General features: G+C 42.0%; 1 protein-coding gene across 1 annotated transcript in view; it reads right to left on the reverse strand.

Annotated features, from left to right (window-relative positions):
• HIP1 (HSP70-interacting protein 1) overlaps nt 1-18,876 on the reverse strand; it is a 102,790-nt gene that overhangs the window by 43,627 nt on the left and 40,287 nt on the right. The window contains exons 3-10 of the mRNA XM_089432241.1: nt 11,173-11,352; nt 10,938-11,025; nt 10,751-10,831; nt 10,532-10,596; nt 9,250-9,390; nt 9,056-9,172; nt 8,745-8,963; nt 8,497-8,554 (exon numbers count right to left, since the gene is read on the reverse strand). Of these exons, the coding sequence (XP_089288367.1) occupies nt 8,497-8,554; nt 8,745-8,963; nt 9,056-9,172; nt 9,250-9,390; nt 10,532-10,596; nt 10,751-10,831; nt 10,938-11,025; nt 11,173-11,352 (949 nt within the window). The remainder of the gene's footprint in view (nt 1-8,496; nt 8,555-8,744; nt 8,964-9,055; nt 9,173-9,249; nt 9,391-10,531; nt 10,597-10,750; nt 10,832-10,937; nt 11,026-11,172; nt 11,353-18,876) is intronic.

Genomic DNA, 18,876 nt, shown 5'->3' on the forward strand with positions numbered 1-18,876 from the left:
ACATAATTTGGCATAAGATGTGGAGGTCTTTGAGAACCGAAACTCTCATGTATGTGCACTGAGAAGAAGCGAATCAATCTAATACTTCGGAAACTGCTTCTTTGGCTTGATCAGTCATGCAGGGAGCCTCAATTTTAAAGATCATCTAATAGAGCATAGCAAAGAAGTGCTCGATTAATATATTTTAAACTTCACTGTAATTAATTTTTGAAAGAAACATGCAATAAATGTTGACAAAGAATTGTTGTCAAGTCCACTTCCCTCTAGACACGTGTTGGGCATGGGATCCACCCAAGGCAAGTTTTGGGGCTTAAAGCCCAAGTTTTGACTAAGTCCATTGTAAAGACTCTGCGATTTGTGGGCGCGAAGCATGAAGTTGTAATGTCGAAACTAGCCCCTTGATTTCACCTCCGCGAGGGGACGAGGAAGAGCTCGCGAAGGTCTCACCATGAAGTGTGATCAATATGATAAGGTAGAAGATTCCACACATACCACCCCCACCCACACCACCGCCAATTTCACCGCCTTCACCCCATTTTCACCTGTACCACCTCGGCCACCACCGCGAGTCAATATGGCAAGCGCGATAAAGTCGTCGGTGTTCAAGGGAGTAGGAAATGAAGATCCGGACCACTTTTGGTTCGTGATAAAAGTTGTATGGGAAGCGCAGAGAGTTACAGACGACAATATAAAGAAAGCGGCGTTTGTCAGCACCCTGCAGGATCGCACGTTGACCTTGTATATTAAGCATTCTAATGACAATCCGAATGTGGGGATCTAGGATATCCAAATTGCGTTGAACAGAGAATTTAGCAGGCCGAAGTTAGAAGCGCAATCAATCATTGGGTTCAAGGAGATCACGATGCTACCAGGCGAGACCCCCCTGGAAATTAGATCAGAGACTGAAGTGCACGATTCGCGAAGCTAATATGACTGACGAATGGACAACAATGCGAATGGTTTGTAGCATCATTAACGCCGCATTTGAGGAACGCGCGGTCACAACAAAGGTTAACAACTCAGGCAAAGGCCTTGGAGATCGTGATGAGGCTGCATGAGACCCCGATACAGGATCCTAACCTGGGAGTTCAGCAGATCCACGCGCAGTTGAAAAACTTGTGCCTTGAGATGCATAGTCTTAAACAAGACCGGACAGCTCGCCCATGAGTGCGCGAAGAAGTATGGTGTGTTAAATCTAAGGGTCAGGGTCATGACAAGGACCACTGCCTAGTGTTCGCAAATTACCTCGCAAGAGGAGGACTGATGTCGTTAAGACCAGAGGCCCAAGCAAGACCTAGCGCAGCACCTACGTTGTGGTGCGCAATTTGTCAAATAGGAGGAAAGCATGCTACAGACAACTACCATTTGTTGCAGAAGTACACGCAGAATTCACAACAGTTGTTCTGTAATTTCTGTAGATCAGTGGGACATGATGAGCGCACCTGTAGAAGCTATGAGCTGATGATGGATAGGACTCCCACCTATAGAGTTCAGGCCGAAACGCGACCCCTTGACCAGAACGCAGGAGTGGCGCGAACTGTTTTCAAGGGCGCGGACGAGGCCGAGGTGGAGGAGGACCTGGAAGAGGTCGCAAACAACTGATATGTTACAATTGCGGGGGGCCAAGACATTATGCCCATGATTGTACGAATCTGACGCGTCCATCATGCTTGTATTGTACCTTGTTTGATCATGAGACAGAGGATTGTCCCACACTGATAGTGAGGTTGCGTGACAAGGGACCGCTCCGACCTCCCCCAACTCAGGACCTGCAAATGATGAGGTTTGAGCCGCACGAGGAAGACCCTAATGTGAACATTGTGCTCCCAAGTGGAATTACGACGGGGGATGATAAAGGCAAGCAGCCTGAAGATAGTACTTGGGTTCACAAGGCTTCGACGAAAGAGCCAAAGTTTGATTTGGACCGCGCTAAGGAAACTTTCATGGAAGCTAAGAAGAGCTTTGCTGATGCCTCCACTTCAGGAAGCAAAGACAGACAGGAGCCAGAAATGGACCCATCAATGCTCATGTCGTTCCTAGAAACATGCATGAAGCTACTGCGCAACAGCGAGGTTGTAAAGAGATTGCAAGAACTCATAAATAAATGCATTGGGACCGCGACAGGAGAACACCGCGTAGTTCGGAAGATTAGAAAGCATGCGACGAGGGCAAGAAGAGAAATGAGATTGACCGCGCAGATTGGAGAATATGAGATGGACCAAGTGATTCTGGACCTAGGATCGGACACGAACGTTCTGTTGAAGCAGACATGGGAGCACATGGAAAGGCCTACGCTGCAATGGTCTCCTATCCAGCTGCGAATGGCGAACCAACAAAAGATCATGCCTATGGGGAGATTGTAGGGAATCACCATGGATATTGAAGGAGCAACCACGTTAGCAGACTTTGAAGCGATAGAGATTGTTGATGACAACAATCCCTACCCCGTGCTATTAGGAATAGATTGGACCACTAACATGAACAGGGTGATAAGAAACGCAAAATGATTTTTGAGAAAAAGTCTCTACGCGTAGTCGTACCTTTGGACCTCGCAGAAGGATCACGCTACACGGAGCCAGTGCGCGACTATGAAAGCGACTACGACTTAGACTGCATCTACAAGATAACCACGTGAGAGCAAGGCTGAGTAAATCCCACCACGGATGGACAAATCTCATGGGAGCGCAAAAGATCCTATACATCGAATTCGGATGAAGAGATAGAGCGATGGCAGAACTGGTTACACGAGGTAACCACACTGAACTACAACATGATGACAAGAACGTTGTGTTGTGTATCAACGCAAGTAAGGGATCTGCCTACGTATGATGGGTTAAGCGAGGTAGATGCCTTCCTGAACAGATTTGAAAGAGAGGTGTCGGAAAAGCAACGTTTCGAGGCTTTGAAATGGCTACTGCGCGCTACGCCCGCGAGGTGGTGGGGTACACACGAAGGAAGCTTTGAGGACTAGCGCGAATGCAAGAGAATGATGTGAATGCATTTTGGGAAGCCTCAGATGCGACTAGCAAACAAGAATGATGGACGGGATGATCTGCACACTCATCTGTCCAAGTGGGTACAGGCATATGGTAAACAACCTGCGCAGATGCACATGGACTTCGCGTTCAGGAACACAGTCAATAAGCAACTGTTGGCAATTGCGCGAATAGGCCCTCCAGTTGGGACAACGAAGTATGGAAAGAACGAGTGTGCAGAAGGTTACCCATGCAGAAGCCTTTAACAAAGTGTGCGAACCACTGAACATGGTGTATAATGCATAGCGGAATGATTGGGACCAAAGCGCACCAACAATTCTATGGGCTTATAAGACAATGTGCAAGACACTGATGGGGCAAACGCCTTCTAGGCTGGCCTATGGAGCAACCGTTGTAGTCCCAATAAAGTATAATATGCCTAGTCCGCACATAACAACGTCGGTAGATATGACGGTTCGCGGAGCCTTGGACAAAGGGATCGCGCAACTGAACGAAGCAGAACGCTTGGGACCTGAGGAAGAAATCCGACAACGTAATCTTAGGCTCCAAGAACTCATGAAAGAAAGGGTGTGGTTAAGGGAGAAAAGCACTCTAGTGAAAGTCGAAGTCAAAAAGCTTGAGGACAAAATAAACAAGGATTTTCTCGATAAGAAAACCAAGGTGATAAAACAGGGTGCACACGATTACGTTGACAAATTTGGGGACTACCGTCGAGAGTTGATCAGCTTGATGCCTTGGATTGGACCGTATATTACTAGAGGGATCACCCATGGTTGCGCGATGTCAATGGTAAAGTGTGTGACGCGAACAGTAAAAACAAAGGGCACATTTTCTCCACGAAAAGTGACGGATGACCGGTTGGAACCCTCTACAAGTGGCTCGGCCACCTGACTAGCCGTGGGAAGTACAGTGTTAGTGCTCCCGGCAGTTGAAAGGGAGGGTGGGACTATAAACTACTCTGCTCAAGAGCTACGCGATGTCGGGGATATACGCAGAAGCAAAGTGTCACAAGGTCCACGACCGTGCAAGGGAGGTTGCGCTGTCGTGTGGGTTCGCTGGGAAATGACAGTTGTTTTCACTATTCACGATGTGATGCTTGACTTGAGACCAAATGGAGCGGGTGACAAGCATTTAAGACGAGCTTTATGGGCAAGATTTGGGAAAATTTGCCGCCAAGGGAGCATTAATGGACCGGATTTGGCGGCAACAGTCGAATTCAAATTCAAAAGGCGCTATAAAATACAAAGGGATGCCCAGCAAACAACACTTGGTCATTTGCAAATTGAGTTGTCGTGTGCCCCGAGTATTTCGAACCGAGACCTGTTTGTCCTGTGGAGAGCGTTGGTTGAGCCCCTGATTGAACGGTTGACAGATTCATGGACGAACAAGATGGCAGCGTTTGAAGAAGCCAAGGAAATCGCAGAGATGACCACCGAAGAAGTCGTGCAGACCATGACCATAGAAGATGCCCATGAGAGCATAGGGATGGTTGCAGAAATCCCTAAATCACTGCACACCCCGAGACCGAAGAAAGACAAACAGCCAATGACTCCGGTGCCTCCCCCCCCCCCAAAAACCCCCTGCGAAACAGATTAACTATGAAGGAAAAAGGGAAAGCGGCTAACCTGGAAATTGATGAGGAGGAAGAAGACCTTGAGGACCTCATAATTGAAGAGGACCTCATAATTGAAGAGGACGAGGACGAGGGTATGGAGGAAGAAACCGAGGGCGCGGTCCCTCTAACTAAGTTGCCCGCGTATGTCCCTCCGCGGAAGGGGAAGGCGAAGGTGCCCAAGGACCTCGATGAGAGCAAGAGCTCTCTGCAGACTCCGCTCCTCCCGGACAATATCATCTTTGAAGGAACGCACTTGGGAAGGGTGCCGAGCTTAAAATTTGAAGACTGGGATCTCGCTGACCACAAGAAATTCCCTCACTTAACAACCGCACACCTCATGAAGCCAAAGAAACACACCGCGGCAAGAGTCATAGAGTTGGAGCCACGCAAGTGGTTACACGAAGTCGAAAAGGCAGGGTTGTTGAACCTACTCTAGGTGCCGCATTACCATCGCGCCCCAGTGACTATCTTCGTCATCAGGCAACTGCTCTGCCTGGTGCATGGTGGGTGTTTGTGGCTGGAGGAGCCCATCCCCATCATGGACCACCTAATCCATCGAGTTACCTGACTCCCGTGTAAAGGCGAAGACCCCGCAGAAATTTCGACGAGGAAGAGTAGTGATTTGTCCATCGCAGAGGCCATGAAAAAGAAATACAAGATGGAGAAGAAAAAGAGGGGCTACATGATCTCTAATATCAACAACAGAGCAATCAGAGTGGAGACTCAGATACTAGCGGGTAAGGTCATGCAGAAGTGTCGCATGGACGAGGAACTCGCGCCAATGGTGGCACTTGCTGAACAATGCATAGAAGGGGTCCAGTTTAAGTGTCGCACGGACAAGGTACTCGTGCCGGTGGTGGCACTTGCTGAACAATGCGCAAAAGGGGTCCAGTTTAACTGCTCTGTATTCTTGTGCAAGGAGTTCCTAGAGAATTGCAGCAAGGCACAGGAACAAGCAAAAGCATTCCACCATGCATGGCTTCTGCTGCCCATAGTGCTGGTGGCTAGGGAATTGCCAGAGGACAGCCAGTTCCCCACAATTTCAAGGGATCTCCCAATTTTCACTATGGCTAGGGATTCCCCTCCTATCCCCACTTCTCCTCCTTTGTCCCCCTCTGCGTTGGCCTTTGGTCGGGTTTTGGACAACCTTCAAGGTTCTCAAGGTTGGAGTCACAAGGTTGGAGTCTCCGTTCAATTGGCCAGATTTAAGGTTCGAGTCCATCCAAGCCTCTTTCCATTGCGGTCTTTCTCCAAAATAGTCAGTAGTTTACAAGCCCAAATTCTCAGGTTTCAAAGGGCGTGGGTTTTGATGTAGGTTTCAACAGGGGTTCTCAACCGGTATTTTCCAGTCGGGCCAATCCCCCATTTCCGAACATCAACGTACTCCGGTCACCTTTCTCTTTTACTTCGAGTCACTCTCAGCCCTTGTCCTCTCATCTCCCTCTCAATAATATTCTAACTGCACACTCTCGAGGTTTTCCAATGAAACCCTGTTTTGGGATCTGGCCAAGCAAAAGTTCAAATTTTGTTAGGACCAACAACAAAAAGATTTGTTGTATTTGCTAGAAACTACGTACTCACGTGGCTCTAGCTCTAGGTGGTGATGTTCGTATGTAGAAAACAAGGGTTTTGGCCTCGTCTTCACTGGTGGGCCGTGTTTAGGGCCGTCAATTTGCTATTAAAACTCTTTGTGTGTGGGCTTCTCAAGTTGTTGCTTTGTTTGTTCAGAGTCTTCCTGAGGTGGAAATTCTGCATAAGGGGTGGATTCATTTGAAGCTTACAAATGTGGAGGATGCTCATGCTATGACAGGACAATTTTGGCATATGAACTCTTCATAAATTATTTTCAGATTTTGGACTCCCTTGTTTGATGCCAAGGAGGAACGATCAAATGTTGTGTCGGTCTGGGTTCGGTTTCCAATTCTTCCCCTATACTATAGGGTGGACGAGGTTTTCTAAGATTTGGGCAATTGTCTCGATACATATTTGACACATGATTCTCCATAACTCTCTTCAGATATTTTGTCAATGGCCCATGTGTTAGTCTTGGTGGACCTAAGGGAGGGTCTCCCTAAGCAAATGGAACTAGGGGATGGAGAGGTGAATATTACGGAATTGGATTATGAAGGGATCCCTTTCCGATGTCGCCAATGCCATCGGTATGGTCATTTGGTAAAGAATTGCCCCATGACTCAATCAATTCAAGTGGACAAAGAGAATCTTTTTGGGGACGATGTGGGCCTCCCAACAATCCCCCATCTACTAGTGGTAACTTGACTATCCCTCTTCGGCGCTCTGAGGATCTAGTTTCGACGGTTGCAACTCCTATTATGGACCCTATGGCAGTGGATGATGTTGCAGCTGCTTCACAGGAGCCCCATGTTTCGAGGAATTGAATCAGTGTGCAAATGAACTTTCTAAGGTGGCGCTCACTTTGGAAAAATGTTTTTGCCAGGTCTCGAACGTGATATGGTATTACGACGACTACATAATTTAGCCGCACTTCCAGCCATCCTTTCCTGGCCTCATGGAACACTTGATCATTTTCTTGGTGAGATACAGTTTCATTTATTTAAAGTTTTAAATAGGACTGAAGGACCAACAGTCAGATTTATATGAACAGACGTGTAATAAGTTTTGTTTTATTTTGTATGGTTCAACGATATGAATATGTATGGATGATATGGGGAACCTTTAAAAAAGTTCCGGAAAACTGGTTAACTCTAAAGGACATGATGGACTGATTAAACTGGCATACACACTACAGTGTGTTTATAGAATGTAATTTTTGTTAATCATTAATAAAAATTATGGATTTTTTTCCTGTGGAAAAAAAAGGGCCCCTTCTTGGCTGCAAAATTTATATAATATAAACATATTATTCTCCCCATATCTCTTGGTCATATTATACATATTATAATGTACATGCATACACCAGTATAAATCTAACATTTGTATCTAACTTTCTATTCTGAAATAATAGCTTTGTAAACTACACACAAAAGAAAATACAAGCCTCGCAGAATCTGCAAAGTTGCAGCCTTGTAAACCTAAGTACTTGAAATTAAATGATATGTGACATCATATATCTGTAAGACTTGTAAAAGGAGAGACATGGCAAAGAGTCTGGTTTTTATGCTGCAGATATGACATGTATCCAAGTAGTTTTCACAGAGAACTATCAAGCATTGTTGCTGGTTAAAAAGACATTATGAGGAATGTAATTATTACACGTATGCAGTCTTCATATCATTTGTAATAACGGAGTTGCAGCCATCTTTTAGTCGGTGTTCCCCTTAGTTAATCATTGTAAAAGCTAGATATTTTGTATTTGGGTAGGGTTAGATATTAGAAATTTCAAATTTTAGTTTCTAGTAAAGGCAGGGTGTTGGAATAAAACAACACTCAATTAAACATGTTATTATGTTTGAGTGTTCATGTCAAAGTTAGTGTTATTATGTAGTTAACCCAGCATAACCATATTGCTTATAAAATTATATGATAAGGCAGAAAGGAGGTGATAGGGTGTTGTATGTACATGTAAGCAGCCTACCTCAGGCTTCCTCTCAGCTGCAGGATTATTATAAACATATATTATCTTCTCCCTATCTCATGGTCATTATAATGTGTGTATACTCTAGTAGAAATCTAACATTTGTATCTAACTTTCTAGTCTGAAATAACAGCTTTGTAAACTCTACGGAATAATGTACAAGCATAGTAGAATCTGCTAAAAAGTTGCAGCGTTGTAAACCTAAGTACTCAAAATTAAATGATATATGACATCATATATCTTCAAGCATCAAAAGTTAAGATTTTGTAGTGGAATCCAGTGCCGCTTTCATAGGAACCCAATGTAAAGAATAAAAATAGTGAACAACATACCATCTTGAAGTGCTGTCATTACATCTGGATCACTGAATGCAGCCATCAGCTCTGGATCCTGCATCAAAGCTAAGGGTTATACAAATTCTAAACAAGGCAAGAATAAGTTAAAAATATCCACCACTGTGAAAGAAATGCACTAAACATCAAAAGCAGTTAAATGGATAATTCATAACAAACTTGAGATCGAGCATATTTTATTTCAAGCCTTCACAATGACTAGCCAACCAAAATAATAAGGAACTTACATTCAAGATGTTGCTCATATCAACATCACCAGGCATTCCTCCTGGGAAGCCACCAGGCATTCCACCTGCAGGCATTCCTCCTGGGAAGCCACCAGGCATTCCACCTGCAGGCATACCACCTGGGAAGCCACCAGGCATCCCACCTGAGCAGCCACCAGGCATCCCACATGGTTTACACGTAGAGGTTTTCTCTTGCTTTTTTGCTTTTTCATATGCCGCCTGTATTGTAGTGAGGAAATCAGAATGCCAATAGTGGCAATATAGATTCTAATAGCATGGAAAGTGATCATGAAGATTACAATGCACATCACCTGAGCTTCAGCACGTCTGCGTTGCCTTTCACGCTCTTTCTTTCTCTCATCCTTTTCCCTACGTAGACGCTCATACTTCCTATGATGATCTTCAATTTTATGCACATTTGGTTCAACCTGTATAAGCACATCAAAAGTTTATTCACTTCTAACTCTCAAATTAAAACTATTAGTCATATGAAGTGTGGCTTTACCTTCTTTAGAACAGCTGATATTTCCTCATCATAATCCAGCCTTGAAGCAAGGTGCAGGTCCTTGGCAGCCTCTTCCCAGTGACCAAGCATTGCTCTTGCCATGCCTCGCCATTTGTAACCTTTTGCAGAGTCTGGATTTATCTGTAATTCAAATTATTCCATGGTATGATCAATAAGGAAAGAGCTACTGCTAGGCTAAATCATTCCAACTGAATGCTTGTTCAAGTAATAAAACAGCTACCCCAGAAATTACATATGATTTTGAGTAACAGTAGCTCCCACAAGTTAGATTTGTCAAAAGGAATAATGATGAAATGCGCCAACAGTTCCTCCAGTTCAATTAAACAGTAGAGAGGAAAGTGCACCAGCTGGAATAGAATCCAGCACCACTTCGGTGGGTAAATATTTGGTTCTGATTAAACTTCTTAGGGCAATCCTTGGTCTGGGGGATCACAGGCACTCTTCAGAAACCACAGGGCCATATTATCATGGTTAACTCTAAATTTTTAGGAAAAATATCCAATAACCAAGCAGAAATTGAACTCTTGCAATAGCCAATTCTTCAAAGATACAATTTTTGGAGATTCAAGAATTGTTAATAACCACCTTAGTGGGAAATCCGGACAGTTATCATGGGAGTTTACAAGCAAAAAGCAATGTATGAGACAGACCTTAGGCAGTTTTAGGAACAACAGACTTCAGCATGTCAGGAGGTATACCAATCAAATGACTTGTTGACCACTATGAAGTGACCACTCCCCCCTCCCCCACCACAATCATGGAAGAGAAGGGGAATTGGATGGTTTTTCTTGCTCGGAAATGTGCCCAAGGGAGTTCTTCTCCCTTGAGCCCCACCTCACATTCATGGGTAACTATGTGAATACAGGACAACTTAATCATCATCCAATCCATCATTGCAAGACATTCTCTCAAAAGGGTAATAGATATCAATTTTCACGTCTTGTGAAGACTCTATTTAATTAAGAGTATGCTAAAAATGTTTAATGTCATTCGAAGAAGGATAGTAGCACCGTTTTGTTTCTGATCGGCAAAACATGTAATTTGCTCACCAGACATTCGATATCAATGTATAAAGTGGTCAGTCTTAAGTAGAAGCTTTTTGAAAGCATGTTAAAAATCCGTCGTTGGTAAAAACTTGAAACTGAAAGGTTCTGCTTGGAGTCTGTTCTAAAGATATTGATGTACCTGGACGCTCTATGAAGATAGTATTTTAAGATTTTATACATACACATAGATATGATCCCAAAAAAACTGGACCAACCTTGATAGCAGCATTAGCATCCCGAATGGCAGCATTAGGTTTCTTCATCTTCACAAACACACTAGCTGCAGAACCATTTACCTTACATCAATGACGCCTACTAATTCCACTGTATATACTAAGTAGCTTGTAACAATTGTTTTCATATAGCAAGTATAAGTTTCAATAATCTAGAAGCAATTTACAACATTCATGACACATTGATAACAAGAGCTTCACCTCTAGTAGCATAAATGATCGCGGATGTGGGATTGCATTCAATAGCCTCTGTGAGATGATTTACAGCCTCATCCAAATCACCTGTAAGTTAATAAATTAGAACAAGTACAGAAAATGTTTATCTAATAATATTTCTGAGACAATATGCAGCCAAAATACACATGCATCATCAATAAATGGCATATACCATCTGCCATTGCTTCCATTGCTTTTGACTTTGCCATTTGGGCTTCATCTCGTTTTTCGTCAGTTACTTCAATAGATGGATCTCCCATCTATACCAGTACCCAAGATAAAACATTTATTAATATTTGTAGCAGCAACTGTCACTGTTTGACTACGAGGTCAAAAAAGCACCAACTTTTCCAGTAAGTAATTTACATACCGTCACAGTAACTCACTACTAAAATCATTGCACTTACTTTTTGAGGAGGATCGTTATCTGGCTCAATGACTCCTTCATTATCTAGTTCCACTTCAGATTCAACTATCTCCTCATCACTGGCAGTTTCCTCGGGCACTTTCCGGGCAGTGCTTGAAGGGCCAAACTGTTCTTCAAGTTCTGGCATGTCATCATCGCTCTCATCCACAAAACTATCTTTCTGGAACAAATTGCACAGAAATGAAATAATAAGTTATATTTTTTTAAACATCCACGATAGACTTGAAAAGACTTCAGGTAATGTTTGCTTAAAATCATATAGAAACTATCATTTTCTAATGATCCATTCTGATATGTGTCTGCGTGCGCCCACAAAAATTCCTCCTACTGACAGCACAATTTACAGGGCATATATTTTTTACCTTGTGCTTCCAGTATTATGTATGTCTTGGCCGTTAATGCGAATTAATTTTTAAAATTGTGCTGCCAGTATGAGATATGTCCTGGGAAACAGGGAAGCACACAGACACCAAGAACTATTGGAGAATTAACACTTTGATACTACAATACTAGGAGCCCAGGAATAATATGGTGATCTTAGTATGTAATGAAAATCAAATTAAGTGACCATTATAGATTAACAAGAGCTAGTTAATATGAAAGGTTAAAAGGTAGCACAACTACCTCATGTATGTGGACTATAAGGTGATCTGCCTCATTGTACAAAATGACTCTATTGACTAAAATCATATATTCCACATCTATCATGTAATATCGTGAATTCATATCTTAATGTTGGATCAGAGCATAATGAAAATCTTGGAGGCTGACCTAAGTCAAGGCAAGTGAACAAGGGACTTATTCTTTTAACTTGGAATATTACAAAATAAAATTTAAAAATACGAGTAGATAATTAAAAAGAACAACAGAGAAGGAATCCTGACACTGATAGGCACACGCAAAGGTGGCAGAGTGAGAACAGAAGAGCCAACCCCTGAAGGAGACAGACATAAGTGCCCATATCTATCACATACAGACAAGAGAGAAGAAATATTTCACAAGGCAAGACATTTTTAACCAGCACAGACCCACGTGTCAGAGATTAGCTTTATGAAACAGAAACATTAAAATTACATACATTTGTGGCTTACAAACATAAGCCTCAAAGTTGGTCGAATGAAACTTTTGGGGTTGTTGAGTATTGCAAATTTCATTAGTGAAAAAGGCAGCCTGCCTGAATCACAAATCTTGTTTAGAATATTTTCATAATTTCAATATGTACGAAGACATATTACTAGTTTAGCACCATGGTTTGTGAAACAAGGATGAAAAAGAGTGATAATGAAACATATAAAGAAGATAATATTCAAACTTAAAGAAAGACTCTCTTTTGACCACATTGGTGCAGACAGCTCTTCAGCAGGGAAATAAGTTGGATTACTCCACCTTTCATGGTGAATTCAATCTTGCCATCAATGAAAGAATATGGTAATCAAATTGCTTAAGTGGATCATGAAAGCTTGTCTTTAATAGAGAGGAGATAACAAGTTGATTTATTATAACAAGGGGGGATTGAAGTTGATTGTTTATATGAATCTAGGCAAATACTTCCTTTTGCATGAAAATCCAGATCGATGGAGCACCAACAAAGGTTTGTGAATCTGGAGCAGGTAAGACACTAAAAGTAAAGCATGTGGCCTTTTATAATATTGTGATCATCTTTGTAAAATTTGTGTAGGGGGTGCACTGCAGTATTAACACTCCAAAACTACAATATTAGATGTCCATGTTTAAGAAGGTGACTTTACCATGAAATGAAAGTCAGATCAAGTGCAATGAACATAAAGAACAATAATGAGAAAATATCCGATATAAGAAGGATAAATAAATGAAATCCACCTACACATTGAATGGTCACATACGTGAATATGCATGCCTTTTAGATGTGCCCTTTAATATTAACATTAGTATTACATGTACTTTATGTTTGTTGCATTGCCCCCCCTTTAAGGATGCATTGTCCCCCAAGCATAAAAAGGTTATCTCTTCATGCTTGCTTGTAATGCTTTCACATGATAACCAATTCTTGATGATGTCACAGTCAAAGAAACAAAGCAGTATAATCTTCAAGGACTGAATAGAATTGTCAAATTGTTGAAGGGTAAGTCCATCCTAGTTAGTGTTCAAAAATCAGATCATGGTAAGCATATTCTATACTCAGGAATCTAACCTAAAATCCTAGTGGTGAGCTTGTAAATACCCTATTTTCTGCTCCTCTGAATTGTCATCATTTGCATTAGTTGATCACCTAAACCTTCCGTTTTATTCCCTTTTTACTACTCTTTTTACAACCAAATCTAGTGATGGTTGAACTCTCAAAAGGAACTGTATGAACGCTACCACCTTTTGAAGAGAACATGTCCAGGATTCCCTCATCCTGTTGTAAAGAAGATTCTCAAGAAAAGATAGAGAAACAGTTTTGGTGGATATTAGTTAATTTTCTAAAAATAGGAAAACAGCACAACAATATCGTTTTGGATATTTTTGTATGAAAGAGCAAGTGGAAGATCCAATGGGGTTCACCTGGATATGGAATAGAAGTTAATCTTTTGTTTCAGTTATCACGTTTCTTGCCTTTACTGTTGAGTTAGTTTTAGAAGAATGTTCAGAAATCCTGCAGAGCAAGTAGTTTTAGGAGATCATTCAGAAAGCCTGTAGAGCAAGGGCCCACTCTAGCAGCATGCAGATGAGAGGATCTCTGTAGGTTACTATTAGTTCATTTATTTCATATCATTTCTAGAATCTCATTTCCTGTCTGCAACTTCAATTCCTGTTGGTGTGCTTAACTAATTTCTTCCCTGCAATCTCAATTCCTGTTGGTGTGGTTGGAATCAGATTGTTTCTTTCTTGCAATTTCAATTTTTGTTGGCTGCTTAGTTTATTTCTGCAAATTCCTTTTCTTGAATAAGTTTTCTTGCAACACATTTTCATGTGATTTACTCAGTCTGAAGAATTGCTACAGATTGATTTAGCAGCATCATATTAGTGATTGAAACATAATGGATTAAAACAACGAAAAGAGCCCCGGAAAACAATTATATCAGTAATAAAAACCCGAGAATAGAAAGCTTTGTAAATGCACATATAGTGTAAACATTTTGATGGATCACATTCTATGGTTGATAATTAAAATTAGCTCTAGCACATCCTGGGCCCAATAATCCCAAGTACCACTGGAAGTTAACAATTTTGGTGCTTTTGCGGGGGAAACACCAATTTTCCAAAGATCTTCTATACTTTGGGCAATTAAATCTATCGCTGATATTATAGGATTGGAAACTGAGCCAATTCTGTTTCCAGCGTATGTTGCCTTTGATTCTTGTTAATAAGCATGTACGGCAATAAGGGACAAGTTTGGAAGAATTCTCCCTCATTTTCCTTCAACTTCAAAATCATCTTAAACAAGCAGGCAAAGAGAGCTCACTGCAGCAGCCCAGGTCACTGCAAAATTCCTCTCTGAACCATGTGGTGCCTATATTACTACAAAGGAAGAACCCAAACTTAAACTTGAGGAGGCTAAAACCTATTATTTCTATTTGGTACTTTGACAGCTCTGACACGCTCAAAACATACCGATTCCTCGGTTTCTCTCCCATGGATAATATATATGACAATGAAGAACCAGAGTTCAGTGGTGTATAAATTTCCCACCTGCAAACATGAAGAAGAAGATAGGATGAAACATATTAATCCCTCTATTATTCCACATTTCCATGCACTCCGCATTAACAATCTACATACTTCATGTTTAAATAAACATTCCACCAAGTTTCCAGGACAGGGCAGTGCAGAACCGGTAAGATGCATATGCGGATGTGTGAAAGCACCCCCAAAATTTGAGGAAATTTCAAGGGGTATAAAGAGACATCAAGGTCCCTAGCATAAAGGTCCACTGTTGAAAATGTAGCGAGCAAGGTCTTCTAGCTTGTGCGCCAGTAAAGACCTCGAATTGTCCTCATGAGTTGGACTTCAATTAGGATGAGTTATATGAATATCCAGTTTGGAATAATCATCGAGTTAACATGCATAGGGTTGAAGCTTCGGTTATATGGTTGTCTTCATCAGTTTGACTACAGAACAAGGTGGCAGTAGCAGTTGAGTTAGAGCGACTTAGCCTTCAGTCTTGATTGAAGGAAGGACGAGTTAAGAACTCCAATGTTGATTGGAGAGAGAAAGAGTATGACTCTCAGTTAACTCATCAATCAAGAACTCAAGTTCTAAATTTGACTAGGTCTCCTTGCATGTTTGAATTGGGCATATAAATTAATAGTTTTGTGCACAAAGGCTTGTGACAAGACAGAGCTCACAAGTTTGTGAGAGAGCCTTGATTGTGGAGAGCGCAGGAATCATGTCCTAAGAAACAGGAAGGCACAAGTGTGCTAGAATTTAGGAGATTGATTGTACGCAGGGTTGAGGAGCTGGTGCCCTAAGAAAAAGGAGGCAGGAAGTGCGCAAGGAAATAGGAGGAATTGCGCTAGGATTTAGGGGCCTCATTTGCGCTAGGAAATAGAGACCTGATGCGCAAGGATTTAGGAAGCTTCTAGTGTGTAGAGATCAAGCAGAAGTGAGCAGATTTTGCAAAGCAAGTCAAGGAGGCAGCAGAAGAACAATTGTGTGCTAGAGGGCAAGATCAAACAGGATCTAGGCCAGCCAAGATCAATAGTATCAGCTGATATTTGTGTGAGAAGCAGAACGCTTTCTCAAGAGAGACAGATTGCTTTGTAATAAGTACTCAAGAACAATCAATAAAATAGCCACATCAAGCAAGCAGGTTTTCCCTGTTGGGTTTCATGAGAAAAATAGATGTGTCAATTTGAGCATGTGTTTTTATCTCTGTGTTTTTATTCCGCTACTTATAAGTTGTTAAGAAGCTTTGTATCTTGGTGAAAGTTAACTAAATTTCAGTTTTCAGTAATTCACTAAGTAATTGCAAAGTTTCATGGAAATTTAACATGGTATCAGAGTAGAGATCAGCAAAAAGACCAGCACCAAGTTGATCAATTAGTCTAGAGTGCAAGATCAGTCAAGAAGGCTAGCACTAGAGTTTTGAAGAGCAGTTCTTTGGATAAGCAGTATAGCGTTCCAAGGACAAAGAGCAAATCTGTTTAGAGGGAGCCTCTAACTTCTAATCATGGAAGGAGCAGATCTCAAAAGTGTTGGAAGATAATGGAGTGCTCAAGTATGTGAAGCACCCAATAGCTCAACCTCAAGATGCCCAACAGTTGATCCAGCATAACAAGAATGACACCAATGCAAGGAGGATCATTTTAGATGGGGTCAAAGTTCATATTATTCCTCGTCTCCATGAGAAGAAGACAACATATGAGATGTGCTTAAATCCATCTTAGATCTGTATCAGGGTTCCCTTGATGTCAGGAAGCTTTCTCTCAAGGAAAAGCTAAGAAGTATCAAGATCAGCAAAGGAAAGCCCATCATCACATATCTTTTTAAGTTCACTCAAGTTCAGGAGCTAGGTGGAATGGATGTGACTGTAGTTGGCAATGACCTTGTGAGTTTTGCGCTTTCGAGACTTCACAAGTCTTGGTGTAGTTTCTTGGATGCAATAAGTGGCAGAGAGAATATATTCCCAATTGGGAAAAGTTAGGGAGTGACTACGTTCAATAAGAAATCCGAAGAGGGACGAAAGCTGGTAAAGAAACCCCAGCAGAAAACAAGGAGAACTTTGCCTTAGCAAGCAAAGGTAGCAAAGCCAAGGGCAAGAAGGGCCAAAGAGAGGTTGTGTCCAGTCAGAATAGCGAGAAAAAGAAGGATCTGAGCAAGATCAAGTGCTTCCATTGCCATGAGTTCAGACACTATGCCACTAAGTGTCCTACTCGGAAGGAGGAGTCTAGTAAGGATCATGTGGCTACAGCGGCTAACGTAAGATGTGTTTTCTGCTCAGTTCGAGAAAGATTTCTCATTAATAGCTTGCATGGCAAGCTCAGCGGACAACAGTGTATGGTATATTGATTCAGGAGCATCCTTCCACATGACCGGGAACAAGGAGTATTTCAGCCACCTGAAGGAGAAGGACATGCAATGTCAAGAGCTAGGAGATGATGGCAAATGTGCAACTAGGGGAGTTGGTACTGTTAGTTTTGAGAAGGAGCCAGGTAGCTCCCTCCATCTAAGAGATGTCCTCTATGCTCAAGGTCTGAAGCAGAACCTTGTTTCATAATTACCCTTGAGGGCAAGGGTTATGATGTCAATCTTCGGCAGAAGTAAGGCTTACCTCCAGCACTTAGCTTCTGGATGTAAGAAGCAGATAGGTGTAAGGAAGAAGAATTTGTACTTGCTACAGGTTGAGATAGGCACAACGTTAAACAACAACGCAATAAGTGCAAAGAGTAGAGACGCGAGGGTGGAGGAGAGAAAAGCTTTGAGGGAGCCCTTAGAGCGAAAGAAAGTTAGAGCTCTCAAGAAGGAGCCTCAGCCAATATCACAGTTTGAGTCTCAACTAGTTGGCAAATGGGTTGACCAACAAGAGGAGAGCCCAAGGGGAGTGGAGGCAGCCACTCAGTTAATGACTCCTACTATAGGGAGAGTTCTAGCCAATGGGCAAAAGATTTGTTTAGGAAGGATCGAAAGAGAGTTGGACATCCCAGTACCACCCTCAAGCAAAGTAGATAGCCACAAAAATACAAAGGGTACATGGCACTTATGACTGAGGTTATAGAATAGCAAAATAGGAGTATGGTTGGAAGCAACAGGTCTTCAGATCAAATTCCACAACAGCAAGCAGGGAAGTCTTCTAGTTCAAAGGGAGCAATTGCGGCAGTGGATAACGTGGTGGTGTTTAAGACAGATCTAGGTGGAAGAGTTCTTCCAAAAGTACCTTCCTTGCTAAGAGGAGTGTTGAAAATGTAGCGAACAAGGTCCTTTGGCTTATGCCTTAGAGTGAAGACCTTGAATTATCCTCGTGAGTTAAACTTTAGTTAGGATGATTTATTTCCAATTTATTGGAATAATCATCAAGTTAACATGCGTAGAGTTGAAGCTTCAGTTATATAGGAGTCTTCATCAATTTGACTACAGAACAAGGTCGCAGCTAGCAATTCAGTTAGAGCGAGTTCACCTTCAATCTTGACTGAAGGAAGGACAACTTAAGAACTCCAATGTTGATTGGAGAGAGAAAGAGTATCACTCTCAATTAACTCATCAATCAAGAACTCGAGTTCTAAATTTGAACTGGGTCTCCTTGCATGTTCGAGTTGGGCCTATAAAGAGGAGCACAAAGGCACAAGGAAATTAATTGTTTTGTGCACAAAGGTTTGTGACAAGATAGAGCTCACAAGTTTGTGAGAGAACCTTGAGTGTGGAGAGCGCAAGAATGGTGTCCTAAGAAATAGGAAGGCACAAGTGTGCTAGAATGTAGGAGATTGAATGTGCACGGGGTTGAGGAGCTAGTGTCCTACGAAATAGGAGGCAAGAAGTGCACAAGGAAATAGGAGGAATTGCACTAGGATTTAGGGGCCTCGTGTATGCTAGGATTTAAGAGGCTTCTAGTGCATAGAGATCAAGCAAAAGTAAGCAAGTTTTGTAGAGCAAACCAAGGAGGCAACGAAGGAACAATTGTGTGCTAGAGGGTCAGGATCAAGCTGCATTTAGGCCAGCCAAGATCAATTGTATCAGTTGAGATTCATGTGAGAAGCAAAACGCTTTCTCAAGAGAGAAAGATTGCTTT

Source organism: Pinus tabuliformis, chromosome 6 (assembly GCF_031772625.1).
Source record: "Pinus tabuliformis cultivar Carrire ecotype Pingquan chromosome 6, CPIR1, whole genome shotgun sequence".
Classification (NCBI taxonomy): Eukaryota; Viridiplantae; Streptophyta; class Pinopsida; order Pinales; family Pinaceae; genus Pinus; species Pinus tabuliformis.